The sequence below is a fragment of the Rhipicephalus sanguineus genome, chromosome 2, assembly GCF_013339695.2.
Source record: "Rhipicephalus sanguineus isolate Rsan-2018 chromosome 2, BIME_Rsan_1.4, whole genome shotgun sequence".
NCBI lineage: Eukaryota > Metazoa > Arthropoda > Arachnida > Ixodida > Ixodidae > Rhipicephalus > Rhipicephalus sanguineus.
In genome coordinates, this window is record NC_051177.1 from 227,602,652 (window position 1) to 227,626,353 (window position 23,702).

Here is a 23,702-nt window from a genome sequence, read left to right on the forward strand (position 1 = left end):
CCGGCTTGGACTGCACAAGGCAGTGACTACACGTGTAACGGGTCGGTTGCATAATAATAGAAAAAACAAGTGCGCGTGACAATAGTTACCTCGGTCGTAAAGTGGTATTGTTTTGTTTAGCTTTGGTAGTTGTGGTAGCTGATATTTTAAGTACCAAAAATATTTACGTAGCCACTCAAAAGTGTTACATAAGCAAACAAAGATATATTATTAGGGTTAGACGTAGAAATAAACGAACAGTCTTGATGTAATATTTGTCTGGCGTGTTGCTACGGTAATACCTTGCGATAAGCGTAAGGTGAGGAAGGAATTTACAAACTCACTTTCAACGCCTTTTTTGCTACGTTAGGAAACGAATTGTACTACAACTTATATTGTTGGTAACATCATCGCAATATTGCTCTGTGCCAAACTATATCGTGTTCCAGGGCTTCCGGTTATGAAGACGCCGACAGTACTCAAACATGCTTTATTCGCATGCCAGCAACATAACGATAACGAAGAGTGACTAAGGAAAAGTGCCCCCCGCCCAGCCGCGCTCCAAGCGCTTTTATTCACATCGTGGGCGAGGGTGTTGTGATATGGGCCGCGTGAGAGAGTGTCGCACAAGCACACGTGTAGAGATATGCGACAACCCCCCACACTTATTTGGGTTCCCAAGCAATTGTCCAAAAAGTTTACGGCACAAAGTGATCAGGTGGGCGACGCTGTCTCCGCGGGTAGCGACGTTCGCTAGGACGTCGCACGGGTGACGCCTTGTATGGTTAAACTGGCGCTGGCGCACTCTGTTCTCGACCGCTTGTCGTATCAGGTCTAGCCTGGTCCGCAGGCGTCTCCCCAGGAGCAAAGAGGAAGGGGCCTCCCCTGTCGTAGCATGAGGCGTATTACGATATGCCAGAAGGAAGTCGGCTAACTCCTCTCTGGCGCTCCTCGGACTGGTCTTGCGAAGCGCTGACTTCAAAGTCTGAACAAAACTTTCAGCAAGTCCGTTGCTACTTGGTTGATACGGTGCGGTTCTTACGTGCCGATTGCACCTGGGCTTGAGATAGGCTTGGAAGTCTGCAGAAATAAACTGGTTTTTGTTGTCGGACACGAGTGTTTCCGGAAATACAAATCTGCAGAGAAGTTCATGAATGCAAGCAATGGTTGCTTCTGAAGTAGTGGTGGTCATAGGACATACTTCTGGTCACTTAGAATCGGCGTCGAATACTACTAAGTATGATATACCTTTTATTGGACCTGCAATGTCCATGTGTAGGCGTTGCCAAGGACGCGACCAAGGATGGAGCGGCGCATTCACTGGCAAACTGCGTGTCTCTGCGCATGCGTGACAAGAGCCAACACATCTCTCTATGTCATGATCAATATTTGGCCACCACACATAGCTTCTTGCAAGCTCTTTTGTGCGCACCACTCCCGGATGTCCCTCATGTAATTCATCTAGGACAAAATTACGGAATTTTTCTGGTACCACCACACGCGTTCCCAGCATGACACAACCTTGATATAAAGAAAGCTCTAGTTTCCTGCAGAAAATGGTTTCAGGTCCGCAGATACGTTAGCAGGCCAGCCTGACAAGATGTACTCCATTACTTGACAGAACACTGGATCCCGTGCAGTTTCCTCTGCGATCTGTTTACTGCAGACGGGCATGCTGTCCAAACGCAAAACCAGAAAGTTTTCTTTTTCCCCGTCTGTTCCCGGTTGCTGGATTGGAAGGCGCGATTAGCAGTCAGCGTCCACGTTCTGCGCTCAAGGGCGATACTGCAACGGAAGACAATATGCAGAAAGCGTGACTGCCCAGCGCTGCGATGGCAGGAATGCCTGTTTTTGGGCCAAAAATCGTCTCAAGTCTCTTGTGATCTGTGAGCAACACAAACTTCCGTGCGTAAACGTAGTAATGGAACTTCTTGACTCCAAAAAACAAGCGCTAATGCTTCTTTCTCCAATTGACTGTAACATTGTTCAGCTTTTGTTAACGTTCGTGAAGCATAGGCTTGGACGATAGCAGTCTTTTTATTTGCGCAAACGCACTTTGACAAGCGGCGTTCCATTGCCAAGGTTCGTCCTTACTCAAGAGCTTGTTCAACGGAAAGAGTATGGATGACAGATTCGGAACAAGCTTTCCATAGTAATTTATAAGTCCTAACACTGACTGCAGCTGCTGTTTGTCTGTTGGAGCTGGTGCATTTGCAATTGCGACCAACTTTTCATCCATCGGGCGAACACCGTCTCTTGTGATGACGTGACCAAAGTACTGCAGTTCATTGCGAAAAAAGTCGCATTTCGAAGGTTTCACGCGAAATCCGCGTTCTGATAGCCACTTCAGCAGAGCTTCCAGATTGAGCAAGTGTTCTGCTTTTGTGTGGCCCGTGATCAGTATGTTACCGAGGTAACAACTTACGCCGTTTAGTCCTTTCAGCGCGTTATCCATAATACGCTGAAACATTGCGGGAGCTGACGAAATGCCAAACGGTAGGCGGTTGACCAGAAAAAGACCCTTGCGCGTGTTTAGCGTAAGGTATTGTTCGGATTCGTCGTCCATTTCGACCTGCTGATACGCTCTGCTTAGGTCAATCTTTAAAAAATGCTGTCAACCTGCCAGTGCGGCAAATAGCTCGTCCGCTTTCGGTAGCGGATACACCTCGATGTCCAATATCGGGTTTAGCGTGACTTTGTAATCCCCGCGCAGTCTCACTGAACCATCGCGTTTAACAACTGGCGCGACAGTCGTTGCGTACGGGCTTGTGGTTACGGGTGTAATTATGCGTAGCTCTTGCAGCTTCGACAATTCCTGCTCGACAGCAGTTTTTATAGCGAAAGGCACGCTTCTGGCTTTGAAACATCTTGGCTTCGAGTCACCCCTTAAGAAAAGGTAGCCTTTTCTCTCTTTACTGTGCCGAGTTCGTCCTTGAGCAGGTCCTGATAGCGGTTTAGCAAGGACTCTAGTTTAGGCGATCTGTCAGAGCCATTTGTATTTCCCACCTGCATGTGGTGAAGACCTTGTATATGCGTCCAGTCCAGCTGGAGGTGTTGTAGCCAACTGCGCCTCACAGCGGCTGGCTTGTCCTAGCGGAGCACGTACAAAGGCAACTGGTGGCGCTGCACGTTGTACTGGACTGCAAGAAATGCTACTCCGCAGGGCTTCACGGGTTCATTTGTCTAGGTTCTCAAGGTGAGACTTGCCCTGCGCAAATGAGCTCTGGGAAAAAGAGAACGGAACTGTGAGACAGACATAACGGATACAGAAACCCCTGTATCGAGTTCCATGTTCACTGGTACGTCGTCAGTAGCGACCTCGACCATGATTGGCTTTTGTCTTGCGTCCTGCAGCAGGATTTTCACTCTTCAATGTGTTGCGTGGCAGGGACAAGGTACTATCTGCTCCGGCAAGCACTCTTGATGTGGCCCTTTTTGTTGCAATGAAAACATTTCGCATTCGCATGCGGACAAGAGCTGGCGGTGTGTTTCACCGATCCGCAGCGATAACATGAAGTAGAAGCTTCCCCTGTGCTTTTAACTTGGTGCACTTGAAATTCTTGCTGTGCTGTTGAGCGCATAGCAGATGCGCTTTGAATCGCAGCTTCAATGGCTATCGCACGATGAAGTGCTGTCTGAAACATTAACTGATTGTCTTCTGCAAATAAACTTCGCTGTATGTCAGCCCGGCGCAAACCACAAACAAATCTGTCCCTTGATCCAGAAAAGTACCAAACTGACAAGTTTGAGCGAGTATACGCAGCGGCACACTGAGTCTCTTGCGGTAGTTGTGAGCGGCGATGAAATGTGGCTCTTTCGCCGATAATGGACAGTTTAGGAACAAAGTAGTTTCGCAGTAAGCTTAGAAATTCTTCGAAAGCCTTCTTAGCGGCAGCGTCAGGAGACGTTAAGGACTTCAACAATGTCTTCGGTCCTACTAGACTTCTCAAGGTATCAGCCTTCTGGTTCTCCGCGACTTTGTTAGCACGCAATAATGCTTGGAGGCGTTCTTCATAACTAGCCCAATCCGCTCAAGATTCATCGAAGGGTTCTACTTGCCCCAAGGGCGCCGACATCGTTTCGTTGACTTGTTTTCTTGTGGCAGTCCACCAGGGTCCCAAGAACCTCGTCGCCAAGAACTATGTCGTGTTCCAGGGTTTCCGGGTGTGAAGACGCCGCGAATACTCAAACATGCGTTATTCGCATGCAGCAACATAACGAAAACCAAGAGTGCCGAAGGAAAAGTGCCCCCCGCCCTGCCGCGCGCCAAGCGCTTTTATTCACATCGTGGGCGAGGGTGTCACGATATGGGCCGCGTGACAGAGTATCGCACAAGCACACGTGTACAGATATGCGACACAAACACATTTACCTAAACTCACGAGTTTGGCTTTTACATTTCAGCCTGGAACATGACAACAATTTTCAGCACAATATCGTACTGGTATCGCCCAGCTCAGTTTGAGCATGAGCGTTTTGGGCCGCAGTCGCAATCAGTTGACACGTGAGATCACTGAGGCGAATGCTACTGCAAAATGTGTCAAGATGTGTGTGAGTATGCCATCTATAGTATTATCTGAAAAAGAGATCGATTTTCTTGAGCGTGTGCAGTCACGTGCGGACGTAGAATTGTTAGTGTGATTTTTGCGTAAACGCCGGTTTCTGGTCACGTGTGCTGCGCAACATGTTTAGTTGTTTCTTGGTCAGGTTCGACGTCCCGTGGGCTGTAAGGTGAGCCATATAATGTGCTGTAGGGTCATGCAATAAAAAAAAAGTTGGAAGTTTAGCGCTCATCCTGTTGACTGCGTTTCCTTCTCCGCTGTTGCCTCTTTCCTTCATGCTCAAACTGAGCTGCGCTATACCAGTACGATATTGTAATGCACCAACTTGCCCAATCTGCAGTACTTGTCAATTTTCAGCACATTTTAACAAACAATTTTAATATTAGTATGTCAGCGTGAACAAAGCGAAGATTCGCAAGTAGAGGGAAAGGTAATAAAGACCGTTGCTTACCTCGTCGAGCCTACGCCGCCCAAGAAACACCTTGGCCACGTGGGGAGGCAACACGTTGTAGACGAGCGCCTCGTTCTTACGCCGCATGTCGGCCACCTTCTCTTTCTGCTCCTCCACGTCCTTCCTCCATAAGAACAGCCGCCGGGACGTCAGCTCGAACTGCAACGATGCCACGTCCATAAATACGTAATGGCTACGCCATTCACAACTTCGTAGGTGATTCTTTCATACTAGCAAGTATACAGACAATAACGTGACGTCCGCCTATGCATTTTTGTGTTCACAGCTTCCACAGTGCTACTGCATGCAGACCTACTGACGTGAAGGGCAACTTTTCACTGTGGTGAACAGCAATAATGCAGTAGGTAGCCTACGCACAAGCGTATCACAGTATATATTTACACATCGACCAAAGCCATCTAGAGGATTGGTTTATTGATTGGTTCCAAGCGGTATGGCTCAAAAAATTACGGGGGATCGGCCATGAATCGTGCGGCAGTATAAGTCATGAGAAAAACGAAAAGGATACTACAGAAATAATCTGTACACGAGCGAAAATATTAGTGGTGAGTTTTTGTTTCTTTCTTGAAAGTTAATAAGAAAAGGGTTACCTTTGCCTTGACTAATCTGCGGCGAATAAAGAAATAATAGTAATAAATAAATAAATAAATAAATAAATAAATAAATAAATAAATAAATATGCAACAATTAAGATAAAAGATAGGTAAAATAATAAACAAATTATCAAGGATATATTTATTATTAGTATGGTCTCTTTGATACGTCTGTGAAAAACATTTGGGGAACCCTTAAACTTCGCCTTTAACAGTCGAACGCGACAGCGATATCCGCACGCAGGCACGCACACCTACACACACACGACATACCTACAGTAAAGGTAAAGGTTTCCGCCCTCTTCAACAGCACTTTTATGACAACCGCTATTAGTGTGAGCCCAATATTCACAACATTCGCCCTTCAACCTCTTCACTTGTATATAACCTTTACCACTCTGAGCGTCATCTTCGTTCTGAGTGTTGGTCAGGCGGCTCTGCGCAATAAAAAGCGCCGTGACGACGACTGTGCTGCTGTCTTTTAATATACGTGAAGTTGTTAAAGCTTTATAAGTGCAAGTGCCAGCCACAAAAGTGTGAAATGATTCGACCGGCAGCTTAACAGATTCCTTGCAATTTCATTAAAAAAAGGTATTATAAGAAGCTTTTGTGGACACCAGCGGTTTAGTTCACGTGAACAGCTCTACCTGGCGTATCGACCTTAAAGAATTCAAAAGTCCCGCCATGCAGTATGCAGTAATGCAGTACTAAATAAAAGGGGACCAAAAGAGACAGTACAAGATTGTCGCTTCACCTCGTACGCATAAAACTAGCAGTTCCATGCACGAATACAACCGATGAGCGAAGCTCCTTAGAAATGGGACGTCTATGCGCCTGATCTCGCTGCTGGCTTTCATGAACGCGGTAGGGTGGGGAGAGCGTCTGCTGCGCTCGGTGACAGGAGCGAGTGAGTTTGCGGCGTGCGCAGCGAGAGGGAGACGGGTGAAAGAGAGGTGTGAGTGGTGATGAGGCGGGGAACTTCGACGACGGCGACGGAACGCCGCGCACGGCGCTTGGTGCGCGCAGCGTTTCATTGCCTTTCTGCGCAGGCGCCGGGTGGGGAGACCGTCTGCTACTACCTTCGAGAAAGCGCCCGCAGTGCGCTAGAATGATGGTTCTCATTTCACAATCCACGATAAATGTGGTGAAAGTGATGACGACCAATATAACCAGCTGTACACAGAGCTTATTTCTTTTAACCTCGAATTTCTGGTGCGCTAGAACCAATGCGCACAAGGCCTAAACGCTTCCTCCTAAATCACCGGCCACTGCAACCTAAAACGATGCTTAAGAGAAGGGAGCTTCGACAGCGCGGCGGAGGAGTGCGGGCCTAAGGAGCTTCGATCCTAAAGAGAGCGCTGTGTGTCGGCATTACATGAAGGCTACGACTGGCAGTGAGTTGACAATTTTTCTAGACATACTGCGCCAGACAGTTTGCGGCGTTACGCACGAGATGTCTGGCCGTGGTAACTGCGCCCGCGATGATTCCGGTGAATCATTTATTTGTGCTTCTTTCTTGGCTTCTGCACTGCCGAAGCGATGGGATATTGTAGCAGCGTGCTGCTTCCCTAGTTTTAGGGGCGAAGCTCCTTAGGGTCGAGGCTTGTCCGCCGTTGCGCCGTAGCCAGCCGCTAGTACCACGCGCCGGAGCGTTCCTCTTCTTTCTTCCTTCTGCCTTCTGTATAAAGCATACGCGCATTTGCGCTGTCGTCTTCGTCTTTCTCGTAGCACGCACGTGGCATTTGCCTTCCTACGAAAGCGGCATAGTCCCGATGCGCAGCGTAGGCGCTCTAATTAGAAAAAATTGGCCGCGTATCTGCGTGCTTCGCTGCAAATGTCGTCTAAAGACGATAGAAGAGGCGCTGCGTGAGATATGGACGCCATCTGGCAATACGTCGGGAAACACGAGTGCTGTGTTGCGGGCTGGTAGTCCCGGCGCAGCGGCAGGCGAAGACCGGCGGTGACCAACGCGACCGGTGGGGACGCCGGCCAGCCCGAACACGCTGTTTGGCGCGATGCGCCGAAGGAGAAGAAACGTCCGCACTCAACGAGTACTCTCCACACACTCTTTTATTTAGACGTCGCCTGGGTAAAACAGCAATGCCAGAGCGGCGCCCCCTGTCATTCGTACAATGCAATACTGAACCGAAACCGAAACACAACATGAGCTTGTGCAGAGGGCACGGAGGAAGACAAGTTTCAGCGCAGTCGCATTTTCAGCGCAGCTTAAGAAACTAGGGTTGTAACATTGTAGGGCGAGTAGGGCCAGAAGGACCGTCACGACGAAAACCTGCCTCCTCAGTCGTATTCGCCTGGAACGTTGGTGTGGCTTCGCGTTCCCTCCTCCACTCCTGGCCTTTCCACAAAGCTACTGCCTAAGTACTAAGGCCTCTACCGCGTCCTACGTCAAGCATCCCCAGTTAACTATATGATTGAGCCTGTTCAATCATCTACGGACCGCCGTCGTCGCGGCCGCGAGACAGTTCACGTCGATCGACAGAAGCCGCATTATGACCCACCAGCTGTACCTGTTCCTTAGGTCGCCAGGATGGCTCCTTTTCCGCGGGGGAGTGATTTGTAACATGGTACGGCGCAGACAAGAACGCCTGCGAAAGAAGAAGACGGTGGCTGTTGGCGCTCGCGCTTGCTCGGCTTGGACCGCTGATCGCTTCAGCTGTGGCAATCTTTTAATAAACGCGTTACTGTCTCAACGTTAAACGCATACCATGAAGGTCTTTAAAATTGCGTATCTATGTATTTTCTGTTAAAGGAACACACCGCCTAATACTTACCTAGTGATGTTGCGCCTCAGATATGCGTAATGTTTGCTTTTTGATCAGCAATGTACACAAGTATGAACCTAGTCAGCCATTCACGATGGCTGGCCCTTGGGCAAGTGGTTCAACTTTGGCCGAGTGGCTGAATCGAGGGACGTGCCGACAAACAGAAAGACAGAAAGAAAGACAGACCAAAATTTCTGCGTTTAAGTTCCCTAAGAAAGACTATCGTCTTTAAAAGCGCACACACATGCACTGGCACCCACACGGTAGAGTTAGCTGGATATAACATGAACGAAGAAGACAAGGCGGCGGAGCGGAGGGCCCACAAAGCGGCTGCAGCGCGGGCTCGCCGTCAACATTCTGAGGTCTTGACGGCGAGCCCACGCTGCAGCCGCAACAACAACAAGCCACCGATCTAGAGGCGGCGAGGGCTCGCGCAGCTGAAGCGGCATGAGCGCGTCGTCAAGCCGACCCGGAGCTGAGAGGCCTACGAAGCCGAAGCGAGACGGAAGCGGCGACAAGCGGCTCCTGAAGCGGCGCGGGAAGCTGCAGCCAAGCGCCTGAAGCGGATGCTACCTGAGGTTGGTGGCACCGATGCGCGCTTTAAGCGCGACTTTCTAGATCGGCCACAGCTGCAAGGTTTGCGACCGCTTGTGGTTCGCTTGTGGCTTGTGGTCAACGGAAGCCGCGTCTCACTACCATATACGGCGACGACGAATAAAACATTGTGTATATACTGTGTCACCTCTGTGTTTGTCACTTCCTTACATGATCATCGAGTGGGCAAAACGCACGGAAGATTCACGATTTACCAGGTTCACCTCCGGAGCTTCGCCCACTATTCATCATTCACTTCGTGGATATGGCGGGATTTTTGTTTTTCGCAGAGCCAGTGTGCAGCATCATGTTCGGGTGCATTTTAGGCGCGAAGCTCCTTAGAGCCTAGCTTTGTAGGCGCCCGTCACGCTACACGAAACCGACATCGCTCGAGCCAAGGAGAGCTCGTCTTCATCTTGCTCTTCCAGCGCCTTGATGATGGTAAGTGAGCGAGCGCACGCGCCAAGGAAAAGTCTTCTTCCTCTTGTTCTTCGAGCGCCTTGATGATGATAACTGAGCGTGTGCTCGCGCCAAGGAGAAGTCTTCTTCCTCTTGTTGGCCGAGGCTTGTCCATCCATCGGCGTCCGGCGATCACAGTACACGTAACCGAAACCACCGAAACCACCTGACTGCTCTGTAGACATAGGCAGTAAGACTGCTGCATTTTCATGGCTGGTGATAAATATGTAGGCGTGCCATTTTTGAACTCGCTGGGCGAGAAGTGGCATATCTTAATAAGCACCTTACCAACAATGACTTCTGTCGCGAGAGAAATTTTTTGCTGGCCTGCTTGAATGTTATTTCTGGCACACTTGTTGGACCATTTATTTGCCCATTGGGGATAATCTGTGTTTGTGAATGAATTTCAGCAGCTGAAGGCAAGAACTCTGCCCTGTCTCCTCTTATTTATGTTATATGTACAGCTGGAAATTATGTTGCAGCCAAAGTGGTAAAGTATGGTTCGAACCTTTGACATAGAAGGTATTCATAAAGCTCTGGCACAGGGTGCTTTTCGTTCTTGCCCTCTTTTGCATTTTAACTGGGGAATGCAAAATGCTGGTCAAGCACTGCAGTTATAGCCATACAGAACTAATGAAATAATTTCATCGTGACGTGTGCATACTTTGTTATATTTTTCTCGTGGAACTTTTAGTTATAAGTGCCCTGTCCTTCTGTCGCAGGCTTAATCTGTCACAAATCGCTGGGAACAAACGTAAAGAATACCTTGGCCCCACTTCTGTCGAGGGAGCAGAAGTCGCCTGACCAGATGAAGCTGGGTGGTGCTACCAACAGTGAACGACTGTGACTGTAATGTGCAAGTGTATGAACAATCGCGTTACGCTAATATAACACTAACTGCATTCACTACTCAAGTGTTGCAATATTGTAATGTGTAAGTTTATGCACAGTTGCTTTAAGTTAGCACTCGATAAAGCTTCAAGTTTGCTATCACATATTTTGGTGGTATTCATTGAGCACACATTCCACATTCAACTGTGATCTGCTCCTTTACTGAGGGTGCTTGCGGGTCCTTGAAACGAATGAAAACCCTTGAAATTGAAACGGACATTTTCAAGGCCCTGAAACCCTTGAAAACCCTTGGAATTTCTTGGCATATAGTGTCCAATATTGACAATAGTAATTGCTTTCTGCGGTCGGTAAGCATTTGTCGAGCAAACTGTGGGAACATATGGTGCTCAGTGATCATTCCGCTACTGTGTTTACCTTGCTTGCATGACTGCTTGACCGATCATTCATTTCGTTTCCGCAACTGTCGGTCCACCTCCTCCCCATTTCTCTCGATTTGGCTCCTTGGGACTCGACTTCACATCCATTTTTTTTTATGTGGGGTTTAACGTCCCAAAACCAAGATATGATTATGAGAGACGCCGTAGTGGAGGGCTCCGGAAATTTCGACCACCTGGGGTTCTTTAACGTGCACCTAAAGCTAAGTACACGGGCCTCAAACATTTTCGCCTCCATCGAAAATGCAGCCGCCGCGGCCGGGATTCGATCCCGCGACCTTCGGGTCAGCAGTCGAGCGCCATAACCACTAGACCACCGTGGCGGGGCCGACTTCACATCCAGTGCTTATGCTAGTTTCTCCTCTTTTATAGCAAGCTCACTGCGTGTGATAGATCTTCGAGCTCAACAAACATCCCCTGTCCTATAATGGAGGCAAAATTGAAAAAAAAGTTGATGCTTTGTGCTAGAAAGCAAGTACTTCTGACTAAAGCTGATGGCTTTGCTGCTCAGGCTTAGTGATTGGCTCGCACGTAGTGTAGTGCCTGTTATTGCTCTTTTGTGTAGGCAAAAACCTTGACTTTATATGTAGAGGATATTTGCTAAGTTGCTCGCTCTACTGGCATAAATCAAATTCGTACTTGACTCATTCGTTATCAAAGCAAAAAAACAGGAGAAGCGTGATGGCTGCATACAGTCAAAAATGTATTAAATGATCAAATTGTAAAAATGGGGCATAAAATTTTGAAGCGGTTATTACCATTTTGTTGTTTAGCAGGTCAGTATTCGGAAAAAGTAGAAGCGTCGTACATCACCTTCACAAAACTGAACAGTTTCTCACTGAGTGAAAAAGTGACACGGGGGAACTGAACAAGATTACTTACCTAATATAAAAGATGTCCCAGAAGCTGCAATAATGCTGTGGATTTTGTGCACAGTAGGAAGCTAATATGATCAGGTAGAGTATCGGACGCATCATCTCAAGGTTGAAGATTTGGTCCCTATCAGCAGCATATTGGTTTTTGATCCTGTGTAATTCCTTTCCATTTGTCATAATTTGTATTATACAGTTAAAACCTACAAATTATGTCCTTTATACTTTCCTTGGCTTCATTGTCTCTAGGTTCTCACTTGGCTGAATCCCATTTTTGTATTTCCAATGCATAAAGCTGCCCCTATTGTTTTCGAAGAAGGTTGATACTTGTGATGCTGCCTTGCATCCTCCAAAAACCTTCTATAGGAATCCTTGAAGATCCTTGAATTTGGGCTTCGAAACCAGCATGAGCCCTGTTCACTCCTTCTGTACATTTTTTCCCGTAGCTTGTGTGCCTTGTCAGCAGTGTTTATGTGCTTTTTTACCTTCTGATACCTGTAGTTGTCTAAAATTTATTTATTGAAGTGGTGCTTTACATAATGCTTAACTTGTTTTGTCAACTTGGATGCGGTTTGTACATTACAGTTGGAAGTTCTGGCTATGTCAAACCACAAAGATTTAGAAACTTTAACAAAAGTTGTTCCTTAAGAATAAATATTTTACTTAGAAAAGTGTTCTCTTCTTTTTGACCAAGTTACACGGAAACTCAGCTAGCGTCCATTAAAGCAAGATAAGAGAGAAGAACAGAAGTTCATGGCAGTGTTAATGTGTTGCTGCTTGGCATGTGCCTTGGTGTCGCCAACCTCGGGTGCAAATATATAAGTGTCGTTTACTCACAGGTGTTTGCACCCTCCAAACACTACCTTAGTGGACAAAGGGAGGCATGTACACTGCTAAAATATGACCTGTGTGAATATCTGTTGGTAGAGGAGACTGGTATATAGCAGTGGCTGTGATAGACTTCAAGATATAATGCAGATTTGAGTAAGTTTTAAACATCACCTCCTTTGCTGCACCTTACAGCCTGTGAAAAACAAGCAGTGTATTCATAAACGATGTTGCTAAAGGTTTTATTCCAGCTGGCAGTAATCTGAAGCTATGTTGCGTAATTGAGATTATTGTTGCTTTGAAATAATGGGCAAATGAAAATGTAGCCACTTCTGTACTGCAGGCCCAAGGCGACCTAGCCAGGCTTGCAATACACATGTGCTTACATTTACGTTTGGCCGTTTTCCCAGATCAAGAATGATATCAGTTAGACTATGAGTGTCACCCATGTTTCACTTACCTTTCAGCGTTGAATGTGAATACGCTATCAACAACGCTTCAATTTGACGTCCACCGTTTCTTCAACGATAAATCAATGTTGATTTGCTTAATGGTCGTTCAGTTGAAAGTCGTGGGCCAATTTTCAATACCGGTCAACAGCTTGCTCAACAGTTTCTCTATTGATCCAGAACGTATTTTCAATTGACGTTTCATTGTCTTTCAATGATAAATCAATGTTGATTTGTTTAAAGGCCAACTCCGGCGATTTTTTGGCCATGTAAAAGTAATGGTGCTTTTATGTTCCTGAGACGCTCCTGTTACGGGCCCGATAGCAGAAATACACGGCAAACTGGAGAATAATTTTAAATAAGCAAAAAAGCGCAACACCGAAACCGAAACCCAATCGAGTGTACTGTCTACGTATGATGTAGAGGTTGTTACGAACGAACCGGAAGTCGTGCAAGGCATGCCGGTCACGCCAGCGCGGAGTATGAAAACTGTGACAGCCGGGACGACCAGCGAAGCGCCGGCCAAACCAACGCTGTCTGTCGCTTTGTGCACAGCAGACGCTCGCTGTAGCGGCCGAAGCGCCGAAGTTAGCGGTGCCCTCGGCTGCGTCACTTCCGCCGCCTTCCCAATACTAACGTCACAGACGCAATGCTGCCAATAATTGTGGGAAGCCAGGAGGGCGTTTGCAGACAATCTTTAAAATTCATTTCCAAACAATCTGCGCATGTCTCAAGCCTGTAATTTGGCATAAATGACAGAAACGTGCAAAGGAACGTACCCAGCGAATTTCATTGAGATCCATCGACCTCCAAAAATCGCCGGAGTTGGCCTTTAATGGTCGTTCAATTGAAAGTCGTGGGCCAATTTTCAATACTGGTCAGCAGTTTTCTCAACGGTTCTTCTATTGATCTACAATGTATTTTCCGTGCCATCTGTTGATATTTCTTAATAGCTCCTCTATGTTTTTTGAATAAAAATATTTGTGAGGGCATGCCACTAGGCGTCAACATCGGGGCGTCCACGTCAAACGGTGCTATATCTGCCAAACACGAATAGACATTCTACAAGGTCTCATATATTACTGCTGAATAAGCACTATTTCTGCGAAGACACGCTTTACTTTCGTGTTATACCGATTCCTATGACGGAGGGATAAGCCATCTTTTTTACTGAAACTCATACGTGCATACTAAGGTTCATGCTCGCCCTACTCATAAATACTGATGTTCATACTCACGTCTACTCATACTGAGGAACACATCGACGTTATTACGTCTACTCCCACTCATGAGCACTCACTCAAATCCACATTCTGTTTTCACTCAGAGGCACGTATGGTTAGACCTGTGCGCCACCGCCGCATGTTATTGCTCACGCCGCTCGCGCCGCAGTCCCGAGAGTGATTACGCCGCAACCGCGCAAGAATTGCGGCGCACCGCCGTTTGCATTTTCGTTCAACATGAATGGGGAATCTGGAGATAAAATACACCGCTTCATTGGGGAGTTATTCTCGATGTGTCCCCCTAGTGGACTGTGCATTTCGGTTGCAGTTGATTGGCTGGAGTTTGGCGAGCAGCGCACCCCCTGCTTCCGGTTCTTATTCTGCAACCTAATTTTGACGTCACGAAGCTTTAACAACTTTCGACACAAATGAGAGGGATGGAATGCGCTTCAAAGCAACCAACGCAGCCCCCGAGATCCGCTTTTGAGCAGATATCTCAGAGGCCGTCCATAAACTCTGATCGCGTTAACCATCGAAAAAGGTTTAATGCGGCCGCCCGTTAACGCACATGTGAAGCTCGGTACGCATTTCCTGCATCGTTCTCAAACATCTGCGACACATTCATATGCAAGTTTTCACTTGAGAAGTTTCTGTTTCTGTACATTTTGTTCACATTCTTTTTACGATGGGAATGTGCTGGCGGGTGCGGTGCTTCGCCGTGGTCAAGAGCAATGTGACATCACGGCTCACTGCTTTTTCGAAAAACTGAATTTGCCCTGCCGAAATGGACTGTGGACATCTCCTTTAGATGGACACATCGAGAATAGCTCCCCAGAAGTTGTATCTCTCTCTCCTCCAGAAGTCCCAGCACATCTGCTTGACATCAGTGCTGCGGCGTCTTTCAGCATTAAAGGTCGACGGAGCAGCTCGCTGGATAGCATATTCGGGAAGTCTTGGACCTACTACACTGTGCATAGATAAATAAAATAGATGAGTAGTATATAACGATGCTTTAGTACACTTTTTTCTTTTTTTTTTACTTGAGCTAATCGACAAATCAATACACAAGGCAAAGAAAAACGTCGGCTAACAGATAGCTGAGCTAGTTAGAAGGTATTAATACAGAAGGGCATAGAGTGCACAGAAAGAGATAGAAAAAAAGCTTACCAGAATAATTGAACGTACTGATGGCATCGATGAACAGTTACAAAAGCTTAATGCTCTAGCCTTGAAGGTTGAAAATATGGAATCATCAGTTTCTCAACATAAATCGTAGGTAATGGCACCTCGAGACCATATAGATGGCTTAGAGAACCGAGGTCGTAGGAACAATTTAATTATATATGGTCTAGGTGAGCCAGATGATGAGTCAAACGATGAGCTACTTAAAAGGGTACAAGAACAGAGTTTTTTGAAACATTTCGGCAGGGAGGTAGATGGAATAAAAAGATGCCATAGATTAGGAAATAAACAACAAAGCAAGTCACGTCCTGTCACCATAAAAATTCTCGACTATCGCGTAAAAGTGTCATTAAAATCAGCGCCTAAGTTAAAAGGCACAAACCTATCTTTATCTGAACACTTTTCCAAGCGGCTTCGTGACATGAGGCAGGAACTACGGAAGAGCGCGGCAGGAAAGAAAGCAAATGGTGCGAAAGTAAAATTAGCAATGACCCTATCCTCCAGACACGTGTGGCACATACCCGCTTACCACGGGCCGCGGAGCATGGGTATGCGCCACAGGTTTTTGACAGTTTATGTCTACCCAGGAACGGCGAGGACAGTCAATAAATGCGAGAGCGTTAAGAAAAACCGACATCGGCAGCGTTGACCCGACGAATAGAAAGAATGAAAATTAGGATCCCAGCAGGAATCGAACCCAATCATTCTGCGTGACAATCAGGTATTCTACCACAGAGCCACGCCAGGTCTACAAACTGGTTTGGAAAAACAGCCTCTACAGGCGTAATCTCGGTGCAACGTCAGTTGTTGTGGTGCTTGCTATCTAATTTTACAAGAAAGCAATAAGCACTATACATGATACTTCTACGCTGCGTATACTCCTACGATACAGACGTCATATCAGGTTAACGTCTGTGGTTCCAATGTTGGCTCCGCTTTTATAGCAGTCTAATAAACATTACATTTGTATCCCTATGATTCAGCGAGCTATATTCAAGCATTGCTCCACTCCGGAGGAATACATTAACGAAAGTTACTTATGATATTCACATAATCGCACCGTAAAGTGCACTTAGTCCGCAAGAACGACGCAGTGTCCTCTTCATTTCTTATAAGGCTGGGCGATGGCCTCATGCTGACCGAGGATGATGTCAGATTGATTGACAGCCGATTTGTAGACTAGGCTACGTAGGCCACACACGTCCAGGTAGTCTGCGAATACGACAAGCGCCATCCACTGATGTTGGTCTACGTAGCACTATCCAGGTCTACCAGCCTCGACGGCCCATACCTCACCAACGCGAAGGGTGACTTCAGATTCCAACATGTCGCCGGCTCTATCTATAGACAATTTGTCGACGAAATGACCGAGGCATCCACGATTTCCAACAGCTGTACTATACCTCGTACTTCACTACACAATGACCCCTCGTCATCGCGATCATGACCTGATCCGATAACAAGTCATGACCAGCTGCTGGTGCTCACTGATCACGGGCATGATGACATTGTTCAAGAACTTCCAGGAACATCTTCCACACATGCACATGGGTGCGTGAAACGTGCGTGCGTTCTCTGTCACAAGGGACAAGTATAAGCACTACATACCAGCTTACGGCTTCTGGTGTTGGTATAATACACACGTTGCCGTTGCCAGCGTTAGCCAACTGTAAACAACTGGTTATATAACACATATGCGGCTCTTCAACATATATGTGTGCGTATAAAAGTCATACAAATCTTTAGTGTGATTTTGTAACGTTTCGCTGAGTACAAAAAAATTTACGCCACAGTCACCTTCCCACCGCATGCTTCGCATCACAGCGACTCCCACGGTACGTGGGATCTGCCAAATTTTTTATTGTTGGCGTTTTATGTCCCAAAACCACGATATGATTATGAGAGACGCCATAGCGAATGGCTCCGGAAGTTTTGACCATCTGGTATTCTTTCATGCACCGAGATCGCAGAGTACACGGGCATCTAGCTTTTTGCCTCGATTGAAACGCGACCGCCGCGGCCAGGATCGAAACCGTGACGTTCGGGTCGGCAGCGGAGCACCGTAAGCGCTACTCCACTGCAGCACACGCAAGGAAAGTGAGGGAGCTGAAGACAGAACACCCCTGGACGACGCTCAACTACCATCCCCTCATCCACGTGGTCCGCAACGTGGACCACGTGGATTAGGAAAAAAACCGGGGTCAATGCTGCCCTACAATAAATCTGTCGAGAGAACCAAGCCTCTCATCATTACCGGTGACTTCAACATTGACTTATCAAGACCCAACAACGCCTGCTCCTTATACTTGGTGAAGGACGGCTTGGATGTGGACAGGGCATCAAAAGATCTCCCTGCCACGACCAGGACAGGAGGCATGATAGATCTTTTCATCGTAAGAGACATCCAGGATTTCCATCATCTGCGAGGATGATGTCAAGATACCTCGCACTTCACTACACTTAGGCCCCGTGAAGCCGCGATCACGAACGGATCCGATAACAAGTCCGGTCCAGCTGCTGGTGCTCAATGATCACGGTGATGATGACCTTGTTCAAGAACTGTCAAGAACCCCTTCAACACATACAGTTTCGTGAAACGTGCGTGCGTTCTCCGTCGTAACGGACAAGTATAAGCACAACAACTGTAACGCAACTGTAACAGCTGCAACTGTGACTGTAAAGTACGTTTAATGCGCCTGTGCGTGCCACTCGGCTGCGTACCATATATGAAGGGAAACTTTCCTGAATGAAGTTTAGTTGCGAGTAACGCCTGTCCTGTGCATCTGTGTTCCTTCTTTGTCCTGTTCGGAGTCGCGCTGTCCAGTATTGCAGAATATAAGCACTACATATCAGCTTACTGCGTATGGTGTTGGTAACACCCAAGTTGCTGTTGCATCATTATGCAACTGTAAACAACTGCTTATAAATATGCGACTCTCGAACATAAGAGTGTGCGAATACCACTTCCGCATTTCTCTAGCGTCATTCCGTAACGTTTCGCTCAATGTGAAAAATTACGCCACAGTCACCATCCCGCGCATGCTTCGCATAACATCAATTCCCACGGTACGTCGGATCTGCCGAACATTTTTCTTAGGAGAGCGTTAAAGCGGTCTACATTTACCGTACGCTCATTAGCATATAAAACAGTTATACTTCTAGTCCTTGACTATGCCGCGATTATTTGGGACCCCTATACGCAAACTAACATAGAAAAATTTAAACGAGTGCAGCGGAAGGCAGTTTGCTTCATTTACAATAACTACACCCGTACCTCTGCAATTGAACTTCTAAAACAAGCCAAATTGCCTGCACTTACGGAACGCAATCGTGTTTCCCGCCTAAAGTTCTTATTTCAACGTATCAATAGACATTACAATATAAACATATCTGATATAATTACTTTTTCTTCTGGGTATGCCACAAGACAGGCATCACCTAACAATTCCTTCATTCAGCGTAAAAAACATTTGCTTCAAATATTCCTTTTTTCCAAGGACTGTGACTGAATGGAATAACCTGACTAATACCCAAGTTACTGAACCTTCACTGTCTTTATTTGCTGCAAACATCTGTTAATTATATTCTAATATGACCTCCTTCAAAATATGTACTTCTTTTTGCCGAGTTTTGTTTATTTAGTTGATGTATTGTATAAGGGCTGTATTTGTATGCGCAATAGCCTAAAACAACGTATTCGTTCGCATAACATGTATTTGTTGTACTTGTATTTTTGAAGCAATGTAGTCTACCCTGTTTTGTTTTGTTGCCTGCATTTGTTCCATAATATGTTGCATTTACACTCTTCTAAAATCGCCTATGGGGATTGCAGTATATGTAAATAATAAATAAATAATGTTAAAAAAAACACGAAGTGCAAACACGGACAAAAGGGAGAAGTCTAGAGAGTTAACAGTTATCTGTCACGTACGTGCCCCTGATTGATAGACATCGCCTCTTGCCAGGGAATGCACAGATAAGTATTCGTGTCCACCTTCGTTTCCGCCGCTGTATTTTTAACACGAAAGTGTTTTATGCCGGGGTCCACCAAGTACATCCGTCACGGATATGACGTTAATAAAACAGACGCCAACGGGTGAGAAATAAAACAACCACTGTGGAAATAACCAAGAAAAAGACCCCGCTGGGAATCGAACCCACGACGTTATGGCCGCGATGGCAAGCGCCCGGCACCCTACCTACTAAGCTAACTCGGGAGATGCGAGACACGGTGCGAACGCGCCTTATATTTCACACATTCTCTTTCGCGGCGGGCGGAGCGGGGCGGTGCCGCCGTCTATGAGATGTGAAAAGAAGTAATGCTTCACGATCGACACTTACTAGCGCTTACTCCGAGATTGCACGCGATATCGGAGGTCATGGTTACAGCGTCTCGATACCAGAGAGGTATATAGACTGGCCGCGCTGGCGTCGCCGAGGCACCCTTGACGCAGTTACGTTGGTTAAGGTCTTTCTTTGCCTTTCGCTTCGTGTTAGCGTGCTTCGGCTCATCTGAGTAGTGCAGCTTCCACGTGCACCAACGGGATTTCTCCGCCGCTGACTGCTTCAATTGCGAGAGCAAAGGCTAACAAAACTGCTGCAATACGCGTTGCAGAAAGGACGCGATTTCGACGGGCGAATGTCGTGCCTTGGTGGAGCGAGAGCAGCGCCTGCGAGACAGAAACCAGCGGGACGCACGCGTTTGCGGCTCAGGCTACGTACCTCTACCTCCCGCATTGCTGAAGCGCAGTGTGTGTTAGTGTATGCCTGAGCACAGGCGTCGGCTACCCATTACTAGAAAGCGCACACCGTGCCGTTTCTCTTCTTAATTGACGACGCTTTGAAGAAACGCATACCGGGTACCAGTGTTGATTATGAGCTTGTTGACATCATCCTTACGCGGGATTCACGATTCGCTGTGTCCAAATATATGTTCACACCGTCAGCTACCACGACGGTTTAATCATAATCATGGGCGTTAGTTGTCGCGATAGAGACATGCTGTCAACATGGGTGCATCCACGTCAAACGGTGCTATAGCTGCGAAACACGAATAGACATTGTACAAGGTCTCATATATCACTACGCAATAAGCACTACTTCTGTGAAGACACGTTTCACTTTCGTGTTATACCGATTCCTATGACGGAGGGATCAGCCATGTTCTTTTTCAGTTGTTAGTGCCGTTTGTGGTGTCTTGACTACTCTCTTGTGTCCGTGTTTGCACGCCCTGTCTTTTTAAAGGTTTATTCTGTCTTGGCGTTTCTTGTCTTTGTGGCGCACTTCGTGAGGCCAGAACGGTGATTCACGTCACATCATTAGGGCACATACTCTCGAATGGATCCATATACGGGAAACATCAGTTGTCACTTGTCTCCCACCCTGTCTTGCCATGCGGACGCCAACACGTTCTTCTTTGTCTCACGTGGCTAATATTCGCGATCAACTGATTTCGCTCCATTTTGTGCGTTTCCGCCTGCGCTAGCGGAGATAACAGGATGCAGCCGACAGGCGCGAAATCCTGATAGGCTCAACGCTTAGTGCTGACATTGCACGCCTGCTTCATGGAGAAATATCTGACGAGAACATATCGCCTGCAAGAAGGGTAGTGAAGGCGAGAACGAAACCAATGGGAAAGGCGTCGGGTTATTTGGTTCTTCCAGCGGACGAACTCTTTACAATAGAGACGATACAGCTCCCCAGAAAAAAGGCGAGCTCGTTTTCACAGCTTTTGCATATTTTTTATTAGGATAACAATCAAATTGACACGGGGCAGGTCCTCACCGTCGCCGTCATGTTCCGTATAAAGTCCGAATCGATAACATCGCTCCGCGCATCGCATGTGGTACCCGCGAGTACATGCGGTACCATATGCGGTACCGCATGTGGGTACCACACTCGCGTGGGTACCACACTCGCACTATGTGGGTACCACACTCGCGGGTACCACATGTGGTACCGCATGTGGTACCCGCGAGCGCTGGCGAGGAACACGGCTGAAGCAGAAATGAAACAAGCTGGCCATCTCCGTCGCACGCAGGGCGTAGTCGATAACATCACCCCGCGGGCGAGTCCTGCCGTCTATAGCTCCTCAACCAGAAAGGAAACGCCCCGGCCGTCTTCCGCTGGGTGAAGGAGCCTGAAGGGACGCCGGGGTATCTGGGGGGGGGGCTGCGTGGCTCGAGCAACTTTCAACTTTGACTATAAGGGTCCGCTCGCGAGCGCTGGCACGCGCGCTATCTCGGCAGACATCAGCAAGCGGCTCGTAAGCACTTCTACGCGCTGTGATCTCACCTTTTCCAGCTGTCGTCGCTGATACGAAAAACTGCACGAAAACCGATTCTCTCCCGGGAGTGGCCGTATTCCCATAGATCAGCGTTTTGTATGGTTGCGCGCGATCGGACCAAAAAGAGCTAGCTCTAGCCTTATTTTGTATGACATTGCGACATGCTGCTATCGCAATCACTGCTTCGCTATTTCGGCGAAACAGATTTCTTTCCAGAATTCAAGAGACAAATTGCTCTCCCCACAGACTCTTGAGTATGTCTTTGTTATTAGAAAGTTATAGTTAGCGTTAGCGTCATAGCGGGGGTTATGGTAATAGCGTTACCGTGCCACAAACGTTCGTTGCTGACAGCGCCTTTTAGTTTATCGGGATAACGTTTACGTGCCCAAACTGGGACGGTGGCGCCACCTAGAGGAGGGTGAACGCGTTAAAAAAGTAAAACGAAAAAAACTGACATTGCTCGCCTGTATTCCCGCACGCAGCAATATTACTACTTTTTTAGCAACAATAAAAGTAAATAAATATGAACCATGCACCAAAGGTGAAAATTTTTACGTTGCAGATTTGTTTACACCGATCTCCTAGTTAGGCGTAGGGATGTTCGAAATAGGAAGTGACCTCAAAAACTGCACTTAGTTATCCGCAATACTCGGGCGTCGAAGCTACCCGAAGACAAGCGAAGCCATTCTGCACAGTCGCTTTCTGTGAAAGAAGTGAATCCGTCCACATCAACGCTGAATTCAGTTCGAAGCGGGCGTCCAAAACCACCGCCATGTTTTACGTACACTACGTTAACAACGCAAACACGGTAACGCTAAATCTGAAAAATAGCGTGCGGACGGTAAACGCTACGGGTTGTTTAGCGTACTGCGCATGCGCATTTCGATGCCGCTATTCCGCTAGGTTCGCTAAACTATAACTGTCTGTTGTGATTGACGTGCGCAACGCAGACCTCGGTGATTCCGCTGCTTGTCTGTGTGTGTTCGGTCTCTAGCGGCCGAAGTTACGCATCGCCGTGTTCTGATATGCGCCCACACACCTGCAATGAAGTTGCTTGCTGTGGACGACACATTGGATTCCCCTGACTGCAGTGGGCTTATCGCTCCAGGTTTCAGAAAATGCTAACACGCTGATTTCTGTGAGCAGAGCGTCTTTTTCGAGGACATGCACGTGCGCGTGCACAGACTATACGTTGCGAGCGGCGAGCGTCAGGTGATTGTTGTGGCACTGTATGAAGGCGGTAGCCCGGCCCAAGACAATGTCTACAGGCATGTTTACTAGCCGGATCATGTCATCGACAGACTGTCGATGGAGCTGGCGATATGTCAAAACCTGAAGTCACATTTTGCGTTGGTGAGGTGTAGGCCGTCGAGGCTGGTAGCCCTCAAAGGTGCTATTCAGTGGATGGCGCTTATCGTACCCGAAGACCACCTGGGCGTATGTGGCCCTTTGTGACTTATATGGGCGTATGTGGCCCTTTGTGACTTTCTGGCATATGTCGTGGTGGTTCGCAGTCCCACGGGCACTCACTTCGATTCCATTGAGGGTGTGCGGTAGTGATGTGCTTCGTCCTGGCTGGTGCGACGTCCCTACCTTGGACGTAAGAAATGCGAGCGACAGCCGCAAGAGGTTGCCGTGTTCGTCACGTTCGATGTACCACAAGGTGCCCATGTTTCTATCCACTTCGTGCTCTGCTGCTTTGAGCTGTACAGGTGACGCCACCAACGGCGAACGGTGGCGAAAACTGGATGCGCGCGGCTCATAGAAGCCCTGGACAAAGACTCTCCTTTTTTCAAATAATTTTTCATTCTGGTCTGATATTTGTACTCCCGACGCTGCTCCTGTAGACAACCATACCATTTGTTCCGTCGATTCTTCTATATTGTTTGTAATAAAGTGACAGGCCAGTTTCTTTTAATGCGTGCGCACGATGCACTGTGTACGTTTCTTACGTGCATGCGTCTAAGTTTGCGTGATGTGTTAACACAAATGAAATAAAAACTGTTGCAATACAAAACAGCATTCTTGTTTCATTGACCGCCCTAAGCCGTACAACAACAATGCATATTACGTCATATGTCTTCGTAAGAAACGCACAAAAGACACGCGTTTACATCTTCGCCCAACACTTGTA

The 23,702-nt window shown here is 47.3% G+C and overlaps 1 protein-coding gene across 2 annotated transcripts in view; it reads right to left on the minus strand.

The window, feature by feature from the left end:
• The window catches only part of LOC119384145 (adenylate cyclase type 3), a 778,406-nt gene that overhangs the window by 315,528 nt on the left and 439,176 nt on the right, over nt 1-23,702 (minus strand). For both annotated transcript variants that reach the window (XM_037652438.2, XM_037652439.2), the window contains exon 12: nt 4,993-5,151. In XM_037652438.2, coding sequence (XP_037508366.1) covers nt 4,993-5,151 — 159 coding nt within the window. The remainder of the gene's footprint in view (nt 1-4,992; nt 5,152-23,702) is intronic.